Source organism: Toxorhynchites rutilus, chromosome 1, assembly GCF_029784135.1.
Source record: "Toxorhynchites rutilus septentrionalis strain SRP chromosome 1, ASM2978413v1, whole genome shotgun sequence".
NCBI lineage: Eukaryota > Metazoa > Arthropoda > Insecta > Diptera > Culicidae > Toxorhynchites > Toxorhynchites rutilus.
This window is the reverse complement of record NC_073744.1, coordinates 135427277-135448661: the sequence shown is the minus strand read 5'-3', so window position 1 is coordinate 135448661 and position 21385 is coordinate 135427277. Positions and strand designations below refer to the sequence as shown.

General features: G+C 37.3%; 2 protein-coding genes across 4 annotated transcripts in view; both read left to right on the top strand.

The window, feature by feature from the left end:
- Positions 1-21385, top strand: part of LOC129762898 (trissin receptor-like) — a 311968-nt gene that overhangs the window by 251244 nt on the left and 39339 nt on the right. For 2 of the 3 annotated variants that reach the window (XM_055761499.1, XM_055761498.1), the window contains exons 6-7: positions 11767-12162; positions 12289-12360. In XM_055761499.1, the coding sequence (XP_055617474.1) occupies positions 11767-12162; positions 12289-12360 (468 nt within the window). Of the gene's footprint in view, positions 1-11766; positions 12163-12215; positions 12361-21385 lie in introns of all 3 variants that reach the window. The other variant, XM_055761500.1, reaches the window with a different exon arrangement.
- On the top strand, positions 5930-6620 carry LOC129762901 (glutamic acid-rich protein-like). Its single transcript, XM_055761505.1, has one exon. The coding sequence runs from the start codon at positions 6072-6074 to the stop codon at positions 6393-6395; it is 324 nt and encodes a 107-aa protein (XP_055617480.1). The 5' UTR covers positions 5930-6071; the 3' UTR covers positions 6396-6620.

Genomic DNA, 21385 nt, shown 5'->3' with positions numbered 1-21385 from the left:
CTTGGGGTCTGGTTCGACTCCAAATGTACTTGGGGGGCTCATATTAGGAATCTGAGTAAAAAATGTCAACAAAGAATAAACTTTCTCCGTACAATTACCGGCACCTGGTGGGGAGCCCATCCCGAAGATCTTATAATGTTGTATCGAACAACTATTCTCTCAGTGATGGAGTATGGCAGTTTCTGTTTTCAATCAGCTGCCAAAACACACCTCATTAAACTCGAGCGAATTCAGTATCTTTGTCTCCGTATCGCGTTGGGATGTATGCCCTCAACGCATACCATGAGTCTCGAGGTTTTGGCAGGCCTACTCCCACTAAAAGATCGCTTCAATGTATTATCTCTTCGGTTCTTCATCCGGTGTAAGGTCATGAACCCATTGGTGATCGGATATTTTGAGCAGCTGATCGAGTTAAATTTTCACTCCGGATTCATGAGTTCATATAATGAATTCATCTCCATGCAGGTTGATCCTTCTTCGTATATTCCCAACCGTGTTTGTTTCCCTGACTACATCAATTCCTCTGTGCAATTTGATCTGTCCATGAAGCAAGATATCCATGGATATACAGATTACCAACGATCGAGGATCGCTCGAACGATCTTCGATGAAAAGTATGGGGGTATCAATTGTGATAATATGTACTTTACTGATGGGTCCACTATAAATGAGTCCACAGGATTTGGAGTGTTCAACGAATTTTTTAGCACCTCACACAGTCTTCAGAATCCTTGCTCAGTGTATATTGCTGAATTGGCAGCAATTCATTGGGCGTTGGACAGCGTCGCCTCACGACCTGTTGAACACTATTACATTGTAACGGATAGTCTTAGCTCTGTCGAAGCTATCCGTTCAGTGAGGCCGGAAAAGCATTCGCCGTACTTCCTTGAGAGAATACGAGAAATTTTGAGTGCTTTATCCAGACGCTGTTATGTCATTACCTTTATCTGGGTCCCTTCACATTGCTCCATTCCGGGTAATGAGAGGGCTGACTCATTAGCAAAGGTAGGTGCAATTGAAGGCGATATTTATCAGCGTCAAATCGCCTTCAATGAATTTTATTCTTTAGTCCGCAAAAATACCATCGCTAACTGGCAACGAAAGTGGAATGAAGATGAATTGGGCCGGTGGTTTCACTCGATTATCCCTAAGGTTAGCCTCAAACCGTGGTTCAAAAGTCTGGACTTGAGTCGGGACTTTATTCGCACCTTCTCCCGACTCATGTCCAATCACTGTTCGTTAGATGCGCTACTCTTTCGTTTCAATCTTGCCAGCAACAATCTCTGCGTCTGTGGTCAAGGTTATCACGACATCGAGCATGTTGTTTGGTCGTGCGAGGTGTATCTTGTCGCCAGATCGAATTTAGAAAACTCCCTTCGGGCCCGAGGAAGACAGCCCAATGTGCCGGTGAGAGATGTGTTGGCTCGGTTAGACCTTGATTACATGACCCAAATATATGTTTTCCTTAAAACTATCGATCTTCGTGTGTGATTGTCCCTATGTCTTCATACCCTCCTTTTCATCCATTGCGAGCGATTGCCCCCCTTGGTATAAACAATAAAATAAGTTGAAATGTAAATATACAATAGATATACGAATAGATTTAAGAATTGAGTGTGATCATCAACATTGTAACAATTCCCTTATATCCCATCCCCTTTCTGAAAGAATATGTCACCCTTCTAAACTCGAGTAAACCGCGAGTAATCGGTTTTCCACCTTACTAACCATAGTGTTAGGAAAATTGTATATGTATAGTTTTAAAAAATACATTTAAGAATTCGGCTCCTTTAAACTAATGTAACTGAGCCTGTAAAAATAAACGATTTATGAAAAAAAAAAATATTTTCTCAAAACCTAATTTATATGAGTATCAACTGAAAGGGCTTGACTAGTAGAATACGGTTGTTTATGAAGAATGCAAATCCAAGATGGCTGCCACTACCAAATGGCGGACTACATATTATGTCAAAACCCCGTCAATATGGGAATCAAATGAAAGGGCTTGACTTGTAGAACATAGTTATTCATGAAAAATTCAAATCTAAGATGGCCGCAATCACAAAATAGAAAATTACTTTATTAAACGGTTTTATTCAACTTGAACTTTTGTATGTATATTAGTATGTCTGTAGGGTTGTCCCACATTAATAGAAATGTGATCAATAGAAACTGACCCAATTTATAAAATACCTTTATCCCTGTCATTTTTTTTATCCCATTTTTATTTATTAGGCTCATTAGTATTTAGCTGTAACAGAGCCGGGTTTAATCGTGTACATGTACATATGTTTTTTTTTATGTTTCTATAAATTGTGAATTACACAGTAGTTAGTAGTAGCCATTTAGGCGTTATGTTTTCTGTTCCATTACATTATTGTAAATTACACTGTAGTAACCATTTAGGCGTAAGGGTATTCTTTCTGTTCTTCCATTGTTCAGCAGACCGGACAGCGGAGACAGTTGATATTGATCATTGTTGAGTTATTTATAGAACAGCAGCCCGATGTTTCTTGCAGAGCAGAGCAGTTGTATGGATGAATCGATCTTTGTTCCACCGTAGATCGATTTCCATCGCTGATGATGGTTGCGTGGACGTAGTTATTCTATAACAACACAAATATGATGAATTGAGGGCCCTGAGTTTGAACTCACGATCGATCGCTTGGTAAGCGAACGCGTAACTAAGTGGCTACGAAGACCCCCTTTCCCTGTCATTTTAAAACTGCTTATCTTCAAAAATCCAATTTGACCGCCGCTACAAAATAGCTGATTCCATATCATCTCAAAAAAAAAAATATTGAGATATGTGTATCAAACGAACGAACTTGACTTGAAGAACACACTATGTATTTTCTGCATTCCACTCAATATGTGTATCAAACGAACGAACTTCACTTGGAGAACACACTATGTATTTTCTGCAATCCACTCAATATCTGTATCAAATGAAATTATTTAACTGATATAATACAGTACAATGGTTTTATTGTAGATAAATATTCTAATGAAACAGATAATGTACTAAAAACTAGAAAATAAAATAAGTAAATTTTTTAAGTTAAACGGTTTTATTGTGATTAAACATAATAATGTACTAAAAGCTAAAAAATAATTAGGCAAGTAGCAGTTAGCAGTTATCACACCTCTCCTTCATTAGTCTAGGGCATTGATAAGACTAAAATAAAATCGTGAGGCACGTTGGATTTCCAATACCAACAATCAGCTACTTCATCATATGTCCCACGATTTTCTTTTAGTCTTATCAATGCCCTAGACTAATGAAGGAGAGGTGTGATAACTGCTAACTGCTACTTGCCTAATTATTTTCTAGCTTTCAGTACATTATTATGTTTAATCACAATTAAACCGTTTAACTTAAAAAGCTTACTTTTTTTTTTAATTCCTATGTGGTTTAACATAAGATCTATGGTGAAAAGCGTACTTTTTCGTTTATTTCACACCATCCTCAAAAGCTTCGAGACAAAAATTTGAAAAAAAAAACACTGAATGTGCATCTTATTACGGTATATCAAGAAAAATTATCAAAAAAAAATTTCATCGAAAATTTAAGTACTAAAAAAATCTTGAATGATCTTTCACGAGGACTTTATTTTTTTCTCCCAGAGCTCTATCGTAGACGTAGGAAGAAATTTGAATACAAACTAAAGTAGTACTGAATCTCAAGATAAGAAAAAAATAATTTTATTTAAAATTTAAAAAAAACCAATTAAAATGTTTTTTAGTATTCGATTTTTTGATGAAAAAATTGTTTGAAAATATCGATCGATACACCTTAGTAAGATATACTTTAAGTTTTTTTTCACATTTTTGTCTCAAAGCTATTGAGAATGGCGTGAAAAAAAAGAAAAGATGCATGTTTCACCATAGATCCTATGTTCTACCATATAAGGACTCAAATATATGGTACTACTGTCAACATTTCTTATTTAGTACCTTGTATATTTAGTCCCATACAATTGGTGATGTGGTTTGGGGGCACTTTTTACTCCATTACCCAGCCAGATCCTTTGGAAATATAAAAAAAACTGAAAAAAACACATATCTAGAAAAGCAGTAGAAACACCATAAAAATTTGAATTAGAGTAGTACTGAATCTCTAAATCCCAAAAAAAATTCAAATTTCCAAAAAAATTTTAGTACCTAAATTTTTGATGAAATTTTTTTTTAATAATTTTTTTTGATACACCGTAATAAGATGCTCATTCAGTATTTTTATTCATTTTTATCTCGAAGCTTTTGAGGATGGTGTGAAATAAACGAAAAAGTACATTTTTCACTATAGATCCTATGTTGAACCACATAGGGTTTCAAAAAAAAGGCCAAAATTTCTTGTTTAATATCCTATACAATATTTGTCATACAGCTGGTAATTTGGTTTGGGAGCACTTTTTACTCCCTTACCCGGCCAGGCCCTTTGCCCTTGATAGAGCTATTGAACCTCATTGTCATTTGTTTGAATGGTTTGTTTACAGAATATAACTAGACTAAATAGCTAAACTAGCTGTCAGTGAGATCAAAACAATTTTTTTTTACTACATTAACAGATGCGATGTTGGCACTATCAATGCACAGCAATGTCAGATATTTGGTTTTAATCAATACGAATGATATTTGAAGGTATACATAAAAGCAACTGATAATGATAGAAAAATGTGCTCGCAAATAGATTCGACATTAGAACAGTTTCGGCTTTCACACTTTTACAGAACAGAGGAAAATTTAATAATTAATAATGAGTCAAACAATTATTTTTTGATAAGTTAAAACCTGTAAAATAGTTCAATTATAATACAAGGTTTTCCTATTGTTTTCCTAAAATGGATGATAAACGCCAGAGCCAAAGCTGCTTTCAGTATTAAAATACGCAGTATAGTTCTGCATGCAAAACATGCAAACTGTACTGTACAAACTGTTCGTAATGAAAATACTCAATAAACCTCAATAAACCTCACATAAAATGAAGTATCTTTTGGTCTTATTCATTTCCCCTGTATACTTACCTGAAGTTGGTGATATTTATCCTACCTGAAATCTGCATGAGCGAAGGAAATGTTGATGGATGGGGCAAAAGGTAAACAACAAAGTTCGATGTAATACACGATTCGTAGTGTATGTTTATAGTACCTGGGTTGTAGTCTGTCATTGTTCCAAGGGACTGTACCAACGAATAGGGATTCTAGCAGGCAAAATTATCACCTCGCTCATCGTTTTTAAATGTACAGTTGCACACTTTTGAAGTGACTTTCAAAAACCTCCCTATATTGTCGGAAATGCTTTAACTTCAAAACAAACGAAACAGCGTTAACATTTTGTTTAAGTTATTCTAAATTGCTAGGGTTCGAACTAGTCAAGTTACAAAAACACGAGTGAAACTTGAAGAAACTTGAAGAAAATTCCCGACAATAACATTTTATGTTTTCACAGCAATGGCTGTCACTTTCGTCGAATGAAAATCAGCTTAGTTCTTCTATTCAGACTTTTCATCGGGTTTGAATAGTTTAGTTACTCTTAAATAAATTTCTTACGGAAATAGCATTTCAATGGAATGATTCAAATGTTCTTTCCCTAGCAGAATTGATTCAATATTTAGTCTAATCACAACACGTGTTAAAGGTGCCATTATATTATCTTGCTTCGCTTTTCTGTCAACATTATTGGCCTATCTATGCTGTTCGTCTTCAGCGCAAATTATATCCTCTTCTCTAAAAGTGGAGAAGGTATTCCTCATCTCCCTCAGGTATCGATATGCCTGCTTCCCAATTTGAATGTACAGCTTTCCCTAAAATATGTACCCCCGGATTAGGAATTATGGCAGGCAGACATTGGGAACTCGATGAAGAATATGTATTCAGAAGGACTTCAGAAAACAATACCTGTCACACCACTATAAACAAAGGCTCCAAGCATCGAATAATTCCAGTTGTGTTTTGGAGCTCGTCGAGATCAGATCGTCGCACTAGCGGAAAGTATCGGAAGCCATTAGCCAGAGTTTACCAAACGCCTTTGAAGTGTCTGGAGTGGATACCACATCGAAGTATCATATCAAGATGAGTTCAAAAAATAAGAAAGTTGTGGCTGAAGTTGATGCTGCCGCCGGTGACGAGAAGACGGAGACCAAGGGATCGAAAGGAGTCAAGCGGCCGACCGCTGAGAAACAGCCCGAGTCGAAGAAGGTAAAAAAGGACGAACCCGTCGCGGAGGAAGAGGAAGATGATGCGGAGTATGAAGGGGAGGATGTCGAGGGAGAAGACGAGGAGTTCGACGAAGAGGAGGACCTCGAGGCGGAGGACGAAGAGGACATAGACGCCGAAGAGGATGGTGACGAGGAGGACGACGAAGGCGACGAGGAGGAAGAGGACGAGGAAGCGTAAATTTGAGATACTGAGTACAATAGACAAAGGGGATCTGTTATTTTGATCTGCCTGCAGTATGCAAACGTGGAGAGTGTTTTTCAATCAAGAAAAATAAATTAGGTTCCGAAATTAGGTTAGTGTCAGGGTAGCGCTGAAGTATTTTGAGACAATAGGAAGCTAATAGTTTGTAAAGTGAGAACAAACATGTCGACACGAATGGTTTGAAATAAAGTGATGTGGAATTTCAATACAAAAAAAACTTTCTCTGACATTGTCATCAGTTCTGCAAGCATTCATCATTTTGTTGATTTTCTATCAAATAGGCGGAAACCATTCCTAATTCGAACGCTGAATACACAAAAAAGCAAAATATGCGATAATTTATTAATTGTATCGAATTACAACATTTCATATAGATTGAATGATTTTCTTCCTATCTCTGCTAAGATCATCTACGTTCTGATAGGCTGATAACGTGTCTACGAAAAATCATCTAAATCGAAATCAGTTTGGCCGTTGTGTCTGGGAAACAATTCATTTTTTCTAATGTTTCGTGTAATATTGATACTTATGTTCATCATAATGTACCATTTGAGACTACCTGAGTAACCTTCTGAAGTAATCTCAACATTTACTCATTTCACGTAAAATCCACCTCGCCGCACAGCAGCACGGAAGCTCAAATCAAAATTAGTTATTGTACATATTCTACTCGAATAGTCATATGTTTATTATGTCTATTGAATATCTTTTTTCTATGATTTTGGAATTAAATTTTCTCCATCTCACGTGGAGACCTTACCTCAAGTTAAGGCGCTTTTCGAACACTATCTATATATATAAAAATGGATTTCTGCCTGTCTGTCGTCTGTCTGTCTGTCTGATTCTTATGGACTCGAAAGCTACTGGACCGATCGACATGAAAATTGGTGTGTAGGAGTTTTTGGGGTCGGGGAAAGTTCTTATGATAGTTCGAGACCCCTCTCCCCTCTCTAAGGGGGGGTGGGGGTTTTCCATACAAATGAAACACAAATTTCTACATTACTCAAAAATTAATCAAGCAAATTAAACGAAATTTGAAATGTGGAGGTTTGAGGGGGCAGTAAATGATTATATGGTGGTTAAATACTCCTCCCCTCTTTCTTAGGGGGGCTGCCATACAAAAGAAACACAATTTTCTGCATTACTCAAGAATTAATCAAGCAAATGAAACCACATTAGGCATATGGAGGTTTTAGGATGCAATAAATGTTTCTATGGTGAATTGTGTCTGAAAATTTGATATTATTATGACGTGTTTTGGTAGAAGCGCCAGGAACGTGAATGTTTGAAGGTTTCAACAAAATCCATTCTGGCGGGACTAAGTTTTCCGGGTCAGCTAGTTTTCAATAATTTAACGCATATTGCAGGATTTTTGTGAGCGTCTAATGAGTTGAAGCAGATTTAATAATTTTCTGAACAAATAAAAATCCATAAGATCATAGGCCAACGTGTTCTGTTCCTTTGCTTGCTCATTTTCTGTCGGTCTATTTATACCGCTTTGAGTGCCAATCACCAAGAAGGCGTCTCCACGTTGACCCCTTCATTTCTAACTTAACTGCACATGATCCGGAGCAACAGCTCGATTTTTCACCTCTGAAGTAGGTGCGACAAACCAATAACTTTCATAGATTGTGTCTCACCGCGGTGATCTTTTGGAGTATCGTTGCTATGTTAATAAGCCACAAAATTTGGAGGAACTTAAAGAAGAAATAACTCGGATTTTCAACAGGATCGAAGTCCTAATGTTAGAATTGTGTATGAATAATTTTGTTCACCGTTTAAAAAGCGTTATCCCATCGAAATGTCCTAAAATTAGCTTTATTTTAATTTTAAAAAAATCGGTTCACCTTTGTAGAAGTTATTAAAATTCGTTGCGTGAGCGTTTAATCTGAAAGACCCTGTACAAAAAATATATTCCAACTTCTATAAGACCAGTATATTTGTTCCTCCATTACCATTATCTACCTATGACATCGTGTAAATCCAACAAGGCTCACGTGTGATTGATTCATACACAAACATTCTTCACCTAACGGAGGATGGTTTGCTTGGTCTTGTAGAAGCAGTTGAAGATTGTTCATTGGTGATGCATTCTTGCCATTCTTGCGAGAACAATACACAAGTTGGCCATATGCCGCAATGTGTTTGCTTATGTCAATGCACGCATTGCATTGAGTATTCATCACGAACGCTATCGCGGCGGTATTTTTCATAGTTGATGTACACTCGGTCACAGGGGATTATATTTTATTTCCCCAGCCCTGTGGAATAATCTTCTTAACCATTTCACACTTAACACATTTTATTTCCCCAGCCCTGTGGAATAATCTTCTTAACCACCCTAATCTACCTTTAGCAACGCATGCAAAAATGCAGAAGATTAACTTCATACCAACTCGACAGGCAATTGACAGCATCATCTCAGATTGCAGTGAAACGTTGTAGTACCATTGGTCATGTAAGCAACTTTGTCTACATGAAAATTTAAAAAAAACTTACTTTTGACGTAGGACTACGTCTTTCATTTCTATACCGGGGTGTAAAATCAAAGTTTCGAAAACGAAAGCGTTACGCCGGAGACCGAGATTTTGAGTGTTAATAGCTCTTAAACAACTGAACGAAATGGTATGATAAACACTTCATTCGAAAGATAAAATGTCTACGCGTTCTATACTTGTTACTTTCTGATCCAAAAACTTGTTTCAATAGTCTTAAATTTGCTTTCAAAACAGGCTATTGAAATCACCAATCGGTATATAAGCGAGCGCCGCTCGGAAATCCACTCAGTTCTAATTGAACAGCGACTGGAGCATGTTGTCGCTGTTGTGGTGAAGCTCTTCATTTATCATAAGCGCGGATGAACGGTGTCACCAAGAGCCTGTTTGTGCACCTTAGGCCAGAAGAGAATCCATCAGGAGGAGAGTGATGCCACAAACGGTTCCCCGGGAAGATCTCGAAGCAGCCGCTACACACACACACACACACACACATACACGCGCGGAATTCTTTCCGTTTGGATGCCATTCAGCATCGAGAAAGATCCGGAAAATAATCTGCCAGTTCCTCTAGGAATTTTAAAATACATTCATGTGAAAGAGTTTATTTGAATGTTTTCTAACCATGTAACACTGTGACCAAATACATTTGGTTTTGTGATTTTTCAATCAATCGCAATTAACAGGATAGCTTCTGAAAATTATTCTTCCCCATCAGTAGGATATTTCCGTATCCAATATTGGATGCATAAAACCTTGTGCCTCCAACGTAACGCTCTCGTTTTCGAAGTTCTCCAAATATTCATTCATTCAGAATGAATTCAGATTCAACTTCAAACAAATTATCTCTAAATCAACGATAGTCCTACGTCACCCTTGCGGTTATACCATAGATATAACCCACTTCCTGTTTTTGAAAAGGGCCAATGTTTTATTTTCTTGAATTTACTCAAAAAAAAATCAAAAAGTGTCAGATCTAAACAATTTTGATCACAATGAAACTTAGAAAATAGTTTTTTTCTGTGTAATTTTTTAAGAAACTTTTACTGAAAAAAATCTTTTAAATTCAAATTAATTTATCGCAAAAAAAGTATTTTATAAAATTCTGACAAAAAAATATGAATAACTCATACAATAACCAACAAGTCATCCAAACATCGAAAGAAAAGCACTTCTACAGGAAAGGATTTTTCTAACAACAACATGTTTTCACTACTTGGCTCTTTCGAAAAGTAGTCTAACTTTTTCTTTGTGATTTCAAGTTGGACACAAATTTCTGCATTACTCGAGAATTAATCAAGCAAACGAAACCTAAATTAGGTATATGGAGGTTTTAGGGCGCAATAAATGTTTTCACGTTGGTTGGACACTTCACCCCCCTCTCCAAAGGGGGAAGGTGGTGGGGGTCTGTCATACAAATGAAACAAAAATTTCTGCATTACTCGAGAATTAATCAAGCAAACGAAACCAAATTTGGCATGTGGCGGTTACAGGGTACAATAAATGATTCTATGGTGGTTGGATACTCCACCCTCCTCTCTAAAGGGGGGGGCTGCCATACAAATGAAACACAAATTTCTGCATTACTTGCCATTACTCAAATTTGGCATATAGCGGTTATAAGGTGCAATAAATGATTCTATGGTGGTTAGATACTCCACCCCCTCTCTAAGGGCTTCACGTCCAAGCGCATCCAGCGATGTAGCCACTTTTCCCTCGATCTTCCTCTTCAGCATCCTTTGGAGCTTCTTGTCACTTGTCTGATCGGAGTAGCTTCACTGTTTTCACCACCACCATCAATTTCAGCATTACTCGAGAATTAATCAAGCAAACGAAATCAAATTTGGCTTGTGGCGGTTTTAGGGTGCAATAAATGATTCTATGGTGGTTCGACACTGGAGTACAAATGGAGTACAAATGAAACACAAATTTCTGCATAACTCGAGAACTAATCAAGCAAACGAAACCAAATTAGATAATTTGATAATTTAAACGCCTTATGGTATTATTAGCAACTAGAGCTGAGACGAACCAGCCCAGGAGCCTGAAAGTCTCAAACATAAAGAATTAAAAAAAGCAACTAGAGACTTGGAGCTTTTCAACAAACCGAAATAACGTCTAGATTATATGTGATTTTCATGAAGAAAAACCGATTTGCATTTACTAGTTGCGTGAAAACACCCTAGATCCGACAAACCAACATCATTTACCCTAACTATCTCGTCGTAAAACTTTCGAGAGTCTTATAAAATATTTGCAAAACGCTCCTCATGCTGGACGAGTTTGCCTGAAATCCAATATGCAATTAAAAGACGCCGAAACCGTACAATCCGTATATAAAACGAACGTACATAAAAACTATTCCTGTGGCGGAAGAACAGCTGTTTACACACCGAATCAATTGATAAACAATCTGTTTGGCAAGAGATGCGAATCGTCAGCTTATTCTGTTTGCCAATTTCAAAAAAGGGAAATGTGCTCTCTATTTGCCACAATTTGCTTCCGTTCATTTCCATTTCGATTCCGTTGTGTATGAGGGAAAGGAAAAATAAGGTTGGGTAGATTCTTGTTCCGTTTGTCACACTGTTTGCTCTGACTATGCCAGATTGCTGTTTAAAAAGCATTTAGCATGAAATTTGAATAAATTCACTGCCCACCCACAGTCGTCACGATATGGTGCGTAACGCTCAGCGCTGTCAATCGTAAATTTTCCAATCAAAAATTCTCCCCCCATTACATCCCTCACTAGCCGTTGCTCTACTAATTTATGCACCATTCGACACCTGCAGCTATCATTACCACCTCGTAAATTAACGCCATCTGTTTCACATTTTCATCCACCACCCCTGCAGACCCACCGCCCAAAGCGCCCGAAGTCGATGATAGCCTTGAAATCCACCACCGTTATAACGTCCGCGCAAAGCGGTAGACCTCCTCCGACTACATCATCCGGATCCACCGCCGGTAGTAAGCCATTCCACAACAACACCTACAGTTGCACGATGGAGACAACGCTAAATGAGCGAACATCAAACGCGCACGGCGTTTCCACGGCATCGTCAAACCACATTCTGATGTCTGCGACAGCAGCAGCAACCGCGGCAGTGGTAGTTCCGGCGAATCCTGCATCATCCGGCCACACCAATCATTCCGCCGCATCGCCCGTCAATGAGTCCTACGCGACGGCATTTTCACGCCAAGCAATTCGCTCCACCTACATGGACAAAAGTATCGAGGCGAAGAAGAAGGTAGGATAGCGCGCTAATAACGGCAAATAAAATGATGCTCATTTATATGGCAGTCATCCCTAACCGTCCTAAAATTGTATTGTTCCCATTGTTCTGCTCTTTTCCGTCTTCCCCTCTCAATTTCAGGTCATAAGGATGCTGTTTGTGATTATAGCCGAGTTTTTCGTCTGTTGGGCACCTCTGCACATCCTGAACACGGTGAGTTACTGTACTTTTGAACATCTTTCCAACAAGTTTACCTGCACACGTGTACGCAAAGTCGTTGATGGAACTTTTTTTTTCTCGCATGTTGAGATTCTTTTTCGAGGAGGGTATAACAATTTGGCTGACAAATTGAGAGAACTGATGCGTTGGCGTGACAAATAGCAAATATTTCACTCGAGAGTGATGACTTCTATTCATTGAAACAATTTTCCAACAAATGATGGTAACTCGTGTGCACGTGGTTGCTCTCGAATAAACTTTGCTCAGTTCTATGCTCCGCTGTAAGCAATTGAGAAATGAAGGTTATGAAACTCTTCTCGCTTTCGTTTTCATCCTTCCTGCAGAAGAAACGCAATGACACCGAGAAAAGTCCGTCTAATTATCGCCTCAAACTAATTATGTTCGTAAACATTTCATAGGATTTCCTTTCTGTCTACCCTCCTGAATCAGCACCTACACAAAATGGTTGGTACAACATTGTTTTAGTTGTATCCCTTGGGGAAACACATATGAAATTTTTTGGTTAGAATGAATTGAAATTCATCGAGACATCAGAACTCTTTCACTCTGCATTATTGACGTGGGACTACGTCTAACCGGAGTATATGGGGGTGAAATGAAAACCTAACCACAGAACATGCAGGAAAAATGCAAGATTTCGAATGCTTATAACTCGAACATTTCTTAATAGATCGGAAAGATGCTTGTATCAATTAGTAGGAAATATTTCTACGCATCTATCACAATGAATAAAATGTTATTTTTCATGAGATAAGCAATTGAATAATTGTGAAATGTCAAGCGTTATCTAAACGCCCTAACTGCCTCGTTTTAAATGGCCCGATTTACGAATTCCCCAACACAGACGTCAAAACCAAGCAGCCTGGAGAAATCGGCATTGCAGAAACATGCAAGTAAGGGGTATTTTTGTTCTCATCGAAATATGTTCCCTAACACAGACTTCGAAATCAATGTACCTGGGAGAATCCGCTTTGCGAATACCTGCAAGTTGGGGGTATTTTCGTTCACAAGGAGATGTGTTTCCCTAACACGGACTAGGCAACAGGCATGCCTGGGGGAATCCGCTTTGCAAATACATTCAAGTTGGGGGTATTTTTGTTCCCACCGGACTTCAAAAGCAATGTTCTTGAGGAGATTCGCATTGCAAATACATGCAAGTTAGGGGAACTTTTGTTCACAAAGAAATGTGTTTCCCTAACACGGACTTCTACACTAAGGTGCCTGGTGGTATCAGCACAACGAAATGTATTAACCTAATACGGACTTCAAAACCAAGGTACCTGGGGAAATTCGCTCTGCAAATACAAGTACTTTTGTATTCACTTTTCTTTGTGCAGACCAAAATATGTTTCCCTAACACGTAATACTGAACTGAGGAGCCTGGGAAAATCGTCATTTCAGATACTAGAGGCGAATGAACATACAAGATTAAAGTATAGTATACAAAGTGGAAGTTGAAAATGTTGATCCATTTTGATTCATGCCGGGAGTATTTCTGTACCCACATTTTTTCTGCACTCCGAAATATGTGTTTAACACGCACTACAAAAGCAGGTACGAACACAACGCTTTGGCTCGGTTATTCAAGACCGCATTGGAAGATATGTCTTCATATCTTCTGATCATTGAATTTCTACGCATACCGTTTGATGATTAGGCAAAATGCTGTTATCAATTTTACTCGTAGCAAAAAACATAATCTATTACAATGTATGATTTGGTTTTAATTCGAATTTGTTCAAATTTTTTAATTACAAATCAAATATGTTGAATTCAATTGAATTCGAAAATTGTTTAATTCAATTAATAATCTAATCAATACAAATGATTACTACACCAACGATATTCCCACGTCAACCTTGCGGTTATATCTTAGATATAACCCACCCATTTTTTTCTTCATATTTCGATGTTTGTCAGTAATCTTTCGGATGAGAACCATATTGGTTGAAAAGAATGTCGATTGTATTAGGTGTACCGGTATGTTTCTTCGGTTTTACAACAGATGGCGTAACTCGATTATTATTCCAGTGAATCAAATTTCCAGCCATTCGTTGGAAAGCTACTGTCATTGCGCGTCTTTTTCAGCATATGTCAAAAAGTTCAAGCGTAAACAATATAGTTTTTTGCCTCTTCGAATATGTCGAATTTTGTACCAACGAGAGTGTTTTTGCCAACGAGAGACCTGCCGTATTCTCCAGACATTGCTTCGTCCAATTACAATTACTACTACCTTTTTCGATCGATGCAACATGGCCTGGTTGACCAGCACTTCTTCAATTTTGATGAAGTCTAAAATTGGGTCGATGCGGGGTTAGCCGACAAACCGGCCGATTATTTCCGCAGAGGGATCCGTGAATTGCCAGAAAGATTGGAAAAAGTTCTGACTAGCGATGGGCAATACTTTGAATATTAAATTTGTAACCATTTTTGCGGTATAAAGCATTAATTTTTGAAAAAAAAACCAAGAAATCTACCGATCTTCTTCTTCTTCTTCTTCAATGGCACTAACGTTCCTAGAGGAACTTCGCCGTCTCAACGTAGTATTACTTGCGTCATTTTTTTATTAGTACTTAGTTGAGATTTCTATGCCAAGTAACACGCCTTGAATGCATTCTGAGTGGCAAGCTCTAGAATACGCGTGATCACAGTGCAAGTCGGAGGAAATTGCTTTGACGAAAAATTCCCCCGACCAGAACGGGAATCGAACCCGAACACCCGGCATGTTAGTTGTGACGCTAACCACTCGGCCAAGGGAGCACCGATACTACCGGTATATTTGAAAACATATGTTTTTTTATAACTTAAATAAATTTTGTTGCAGTTTTATATACTTTTTTACAAACTTATTGGTCAAATATTTCACAAACATCGTTTTCAAATGAATTTTACTAGAGTAAAAAACGACCGAAAAGATGCACATTTGTTGTAGTGCGAATAGATCAGCCATATAGTGGGGATAAGACAGACTGGTAATATAATGGTTTATTGTTCGCGAAAAGAATCCGCGTTGGTGGAATTGAACTTCGTTTACTAGTTTAGGGGAACGTCAAAGAATAATTGTTTTTCAGGCGGAGTAGACACGTTTTTAAAATTAAAATTATGAATGAAAATTAACTTTTCCGTTTCAAATTAGTATTCTATACGAATGAGAAACACTTTTTTGCAGAAAGTGAAAAAATTTCATACAAAAAATTGTTTTTGAAGACAACTTTATATTATAATGAAAATATTCAGTCAGAATGTTGGAAATGTATAGACAAATGGTCAAATAAAAATCAGAAATACGTGTTTCAAGTAATTCAATAACATGATGTGAAAATTTTCATTCAAATTTTAACATTTGAAAACTGGTTCTCAATATGATAGAGATTGCACTAACGAGTTTAGGACTCAAATTATGCCCTCAATTGGAAGTCACCATCAGACGTCGACACTGTCGCACTGTCATCGCGAATTGTTTTATTTCTTCTCGCTCATCGTTTATTGCGCACAACATCTGAAATGTAAACAAACAGAGAGAAAAAGAAAGTGTGAGTTGGATGTTCTTTCCATCACTAACTTTTCTGTGTCCTTCTTAAACCGGGTTCAGACGGTGCTAGTAAGCATACGAGTCGGTCTAGTCAGTTACTGCAGTGCAGCTACTCACACCGTGTGAACACATCATGCCAGTTAGTGTCATGTGTGATCTGGCGTGCGAGCTACTTCAAAGTTTTTTGAATTTGCTCGCACTCGCATCCCTCAAAACGTCAAAAACAGAATTTAGCGCTCTAATCAGGGATGCCAAATGTAAAGAAATGTCTCTATTTTTAAGATATTTGAAAATATGCGAAGATATTTATAGACTTGAAAATTATTGGAAAAACAAATAAAACCCTCATAGTTTCTTAACGAAATCGTTGTTATTTCGTTTTGCACGCTGGCGAAGCGTCATTTCTATTCGAGATAGTTTTCTTGAAAATCTCTAATATAGAATCATTATCAAGCACAATTTTCATCCAAAATTCACTCACAACTTGCAAAAAAAGTATTGTTCTATGAAACAGACTACATATTCGATTTAAAAAAGTATATTTTCATTAATTATTTGAATTTTTGAAGCGTATTTATCCCACCTGCAAATCGACTATCATTTTCATTTCACGAAATAAAAAAAAATTTAAAAAGTATTTTAGACTACCATTTATAGCATCACATACTTCCAGAATTATCTTAGCTATGGATGCTTTCGAGATTCTAAAAAAAATATCAACAACAATCTGAACGATATTCCAGAAGAAAGGCACATCAATGTAATTTCTAATTTCACTCTTGCAGGTACAGCATCCCTCATGAGTGTATCTTGGCGTTGTATTTGTGGAGCATTCAAATCCAACAGTTTTTCCACTTGTTCAGGGGTTATTCTCAACACTGCTCTGTAATCACGGGGATCCTCATCGTAGAGTTCCTTCAATATTGACGAATTTACGCAAAGCTGAATCAGCTCATGCGACATCTACATTAGAGCTCAGAACCACAAAAGTGAGGGTGTATGTTTATTTTACGCACTGAAAAGCAAATTTCGGTGGCGATTATTCATTTTATTTCAATTTAGATTAATTTCAGCCATTGTCGTCAGTATATGGTAAGAAAGTTGGAGTTTTGTATATTTATGATGGTTTCAACACGCGATTTGACCAAAGTTATAGATAATCTTCGAAAATTTTAAGTTTGATAATGCATACCGGTTATTAATACTATGGATAATTGCGATGAAATCAAATTGGCTGATATCATTGATTATGTAGGGGCCGATACGAGAAGGATTTGCAGTATTTTTAGCGCAAAACACCTTATTCATCGTTTACTTAGTTGAAAAAAAAATAAAGTTACAATACTTATAACAAGCCATTCCTCGTAATATACATATCACATTGTAAAATGATGATTTTCTAACCTTTTCAGCGTGGAAAGAATACATGAAACCGGGAAATTTGAAGATAAATTCTGATTTTTCCAGAAAATTTGAACGAATTTCATACCAAAAAAATAAAACATCCTCATTTTACTCGCTGCGCCATCTGGTTGTAAATCCAACATAAATTCGTCAATTGTATTTGTCGCTCCTTTGCTTTGCATCCAATTCCTGGCCCGAATCCTTTTTTCTTTCTGCTTTTTCGGGTAGTACCTTCAGTTCAAAGAAATTCAGCACAAAGTATGTATTTTTAAACACGATCAGCGTGTGTTTCGCTATAAAATTGTCTAATGATACATTCAACTGAAAAGCTAAGATGAAAACTGCCAATAAAGAAGTCGATTTCGGACCAATTTCGGCCGTAGTATCTAGTTTCTCGCCAGCAGCTCACACTGTGTGAACGGACAAGGCGAGTCAACCAATTGGCGATCTAACGTACAAATCTACACCTAGGCGGCGCTGCGGTGAAAGTGATGATGGTTTTAAATTTTGCAATGTGAGTTTATGGAAGGCTTATAGTTATTTCCATAAATCACAATGTTATAGTCATAAAAGATTATTTGATTGAGATTAGTTCGTAAGAAATTTAATTCTGCGCAATTTTATATATGACATGTTATTTTCTTACCTCTTTCTGTAGTGAAAATTGTATAAATGTTGACAATGGTTGAATCAAAAAAGGAAATTCCAGAGCAAAATCAAAAACAAGTTGAAAAATGCATGTTTCCTACATGTGAGAATAACCTTCGAAATACCGGAAATAAAATATACGTGATTTGTTTCTGAGTTTTAGGTTACCTTATCATCATTTTCTTAGTTCAAAAACAAAATCCAGATGTCTCACCGCTCGTTTACGTTTTGCGTTAGATCGCCAATTGTCAAGCGAGTCCACCGGGTCAGTAGCTGCTCATTGTCAAGTCAGCTACTACACTGAGAGGAATAGTTAGTAAATACGACGAATTTTTTGGTAATTTACTAACTCGCCAATTCGCTAGTCATTTTCGACCCTACTAATTATTAGTACATTCTACCAAAACAAATTGGTAGACATAAATTTCAAACAAAACCACGGTTTGTAAATCCAATGTTGGCTCAATTTCGGGGCAATATCAATGAAGATGTTGGCCCTCATTTGTAAAGGGATAATAACTGTAAAAACGATATATATATCGAATAATAAATTTTCAAATCGAAAGCTGTGTTCAAATAATTTTATTCTTTTCTAATATTCTAATATTAATATTCACACAAACCTTTGCAGTTTTTCGTTTTCGTTAAAGTTTGTTGTGAGCGGCAGTTGGGCCATCAGCACTTTTCATATACCCACTTATTCACCTACGCAGTCGGACGAGACATCGAAACATCATACCTCTATAATGCATGTCGTACGCTCTCCGCTCTCCTTGATGTGGCTTACGTTGTAACAACCTCAACACGTGGAATAGTGGTATTTCTACAAAATAAAATAAATATTTAGGTACAATGAATCAACAGAAACAAAATGTTTACCTCCGAATCGCTCCACTTTCACTAAAGAAATGGCGAATGCACACACACAGTTGCTAAGCATGAAAATACTTAAGGTTACTAATTCTATGAAGTAAAATTTACGAAACGTTGGTAGGGATGTACATTCAATTTGATATCAGTTTTACAAGACTTTGGTAATATGTACAAAAAATGTGTACATTTTACCAATGTTTCGATTACTAAAGATTTGTTAGCTGCATTTACTAATGTTTTCCTCCAGTGTAGCAACGTATAAATGGGCCTTTATGCACCCCTGCTGCCAGGGTTGCCAAAAGTTTTTAGTGTAATTATTCAGTGGCTTTTAGAGAATTTTATATAAATAAAAATGAAGAGACAAACGTGTTGGTAAACGCAAAACCCGAGGAAGGAATCATCCGATTTGAGCCGTCTTTATTTTGTTGTATTCGTCCATTACGTTGTATAATATTACGTATATCACGCAAAGAAAAAACGGAAAAATAACGGAAAACTCGGAAGGAAGGTTGGAAAATTTGGAAAATTGAATTCCCTTGTGTTCTACAATCGTTTTCCTTAAATCCTATATTCAATAGGTCTTCCACGAAAATGCTACGACGGAAGACCTCCGATGCAAATGCTTCCATGGACTTACGCAGTTGACCGGAACTCCAGTCATCACTGATAAAAAGTCGGCTGTCGGCATATTCTTGGCGATTAGCTCTATTTTGACCACGAACTTAATGGATCTTCTGACCCAAGGTACGGAACTCTAGGGTGGAGCTGGCAGTTTGAACAAAGCATCGAGCTGCATAACTGTTTTCGCCATGGTTGCTGCAAATCTAAAAAATTGATTCGTTGTATTTTTGTAGTTCCTTTTTCATCACCATCCGAAATTAATAAATTTTGCTAATGCGTTCGTTAGGAAGTTTTGTTAGCCCCGAAAAAAAGCCGATGGTTTTCGTGGTCATTCCTTCTCACACACAAGTTGATATACATTTCTTCTTGTTGTTGTTATAGCTATCGCTATCGCTGCGTTTCGGTTGACATACGCACGGTCACAGGCAATTATATGTTTGTTCCATTATCACCATAAACAAAACATTGAAACCGTTCAGTGGTAACCATTTCAATCATATGGCAACGTATAAATACTACAACAATGTGTGAATATGATGCAAAAATGTTCGGGTACACAAAAAAATTTCCACCACACTGCATGAAAACGGACGCTTTGTATCATTTTATGGAGTTCCACCTCACTGGCAGAAGCAATACTATGTAATTCAATTGAAAATGCTCTAATTTTATGCTCTGGCCGTTTCAATGAGCCGTTTCGGAGGGGGCTCAAATTCATCATTTCCCCGTTTGCACCAAAAATAGTTGTTAACGTTAAAAATTTTTTCATAGAAAAGTGACCTGTTTTCTGATTTCACACCCTTACTAAACGATGTAGTCCTACGTCAAAATATGCAAAAAATACATAGCTTCAAACTTTGAGTTCTATTTTCTCAAAATTTAAACAAAATGTCACTTGGTCCGCTTTGACTTAACAGCGGCTATATCCATTACTCACTCAAATCTTTTATCACTCAACCCCATTTATTCAGTTCACAGGAAAATGTTGAGGGACATTATAATAAATCCCACCACAATGCTGAACACCATCCTGGCACAAACGCTGCGGTGGAATTAATGACAACGTTCCTCGGCATTTTCGCTGGAACCGAATTAATGGGATCAGGTGTAAGTGGATTTAGACGAGTAAGGATACAGATGAAACGCTCCGCTTAGTGCTTATTTCTTTAAAGGGATGATGAAATAATTAGGAAGCGCTTTGGTGGGTTTCCCAATGAAAGCAATAAGATTAATCAGAGCAATAAGGATTTAAAGTTGAAATAAACACGAAAATTTCGGTCGAAAAATTATGCCAAATATTGCGAAAATGTATATCGAAGATTATTCTTGATCAACATCTCGACTTGGTCAACATCAGTGGAGGCACCTTCCGGACAACTCAATACACATTTTCAGCATTATGTTAAAATATTCATTGCCGGAGTGATTCCAGAAAGAAAACAAAACCACGATAGAAACTTTACATCTTTATCCTTACAAAGCCAATTTTCCGTACACCATTAATCCAATCCTCACGGAAATGCTGAGAGTGGCTCGTTGCTGCATTTCCTCGAAGGAAATGATTCGGCGAAAGATAGACTGTGAGCGGAAACAAATAAGCCCCTGTTTCTGCGGCAGTGGTCATGAGTATTTCATGAGAGTTCACGTACAATCGTATTTCAAAGCAACCATCACATTCGGAACGAAGGATATCACGCGCTTCCTCGAGTCGCTCATTTGAACAGACAGATGGTAGATTGGAATGCCACTATCGTGTATTACCTTTCTTCAACTTGGGAACAACGAAAATTTCACCATACCCGGATGACTACTTAAACTGGCATGAAAAAAATGTTTCATTATGGTAATTTTGAACGCGTTTTACATTTTATGTAGTTTTCTATGTCAATCATGTTGTTAACGGGTTACCTACATAATTTT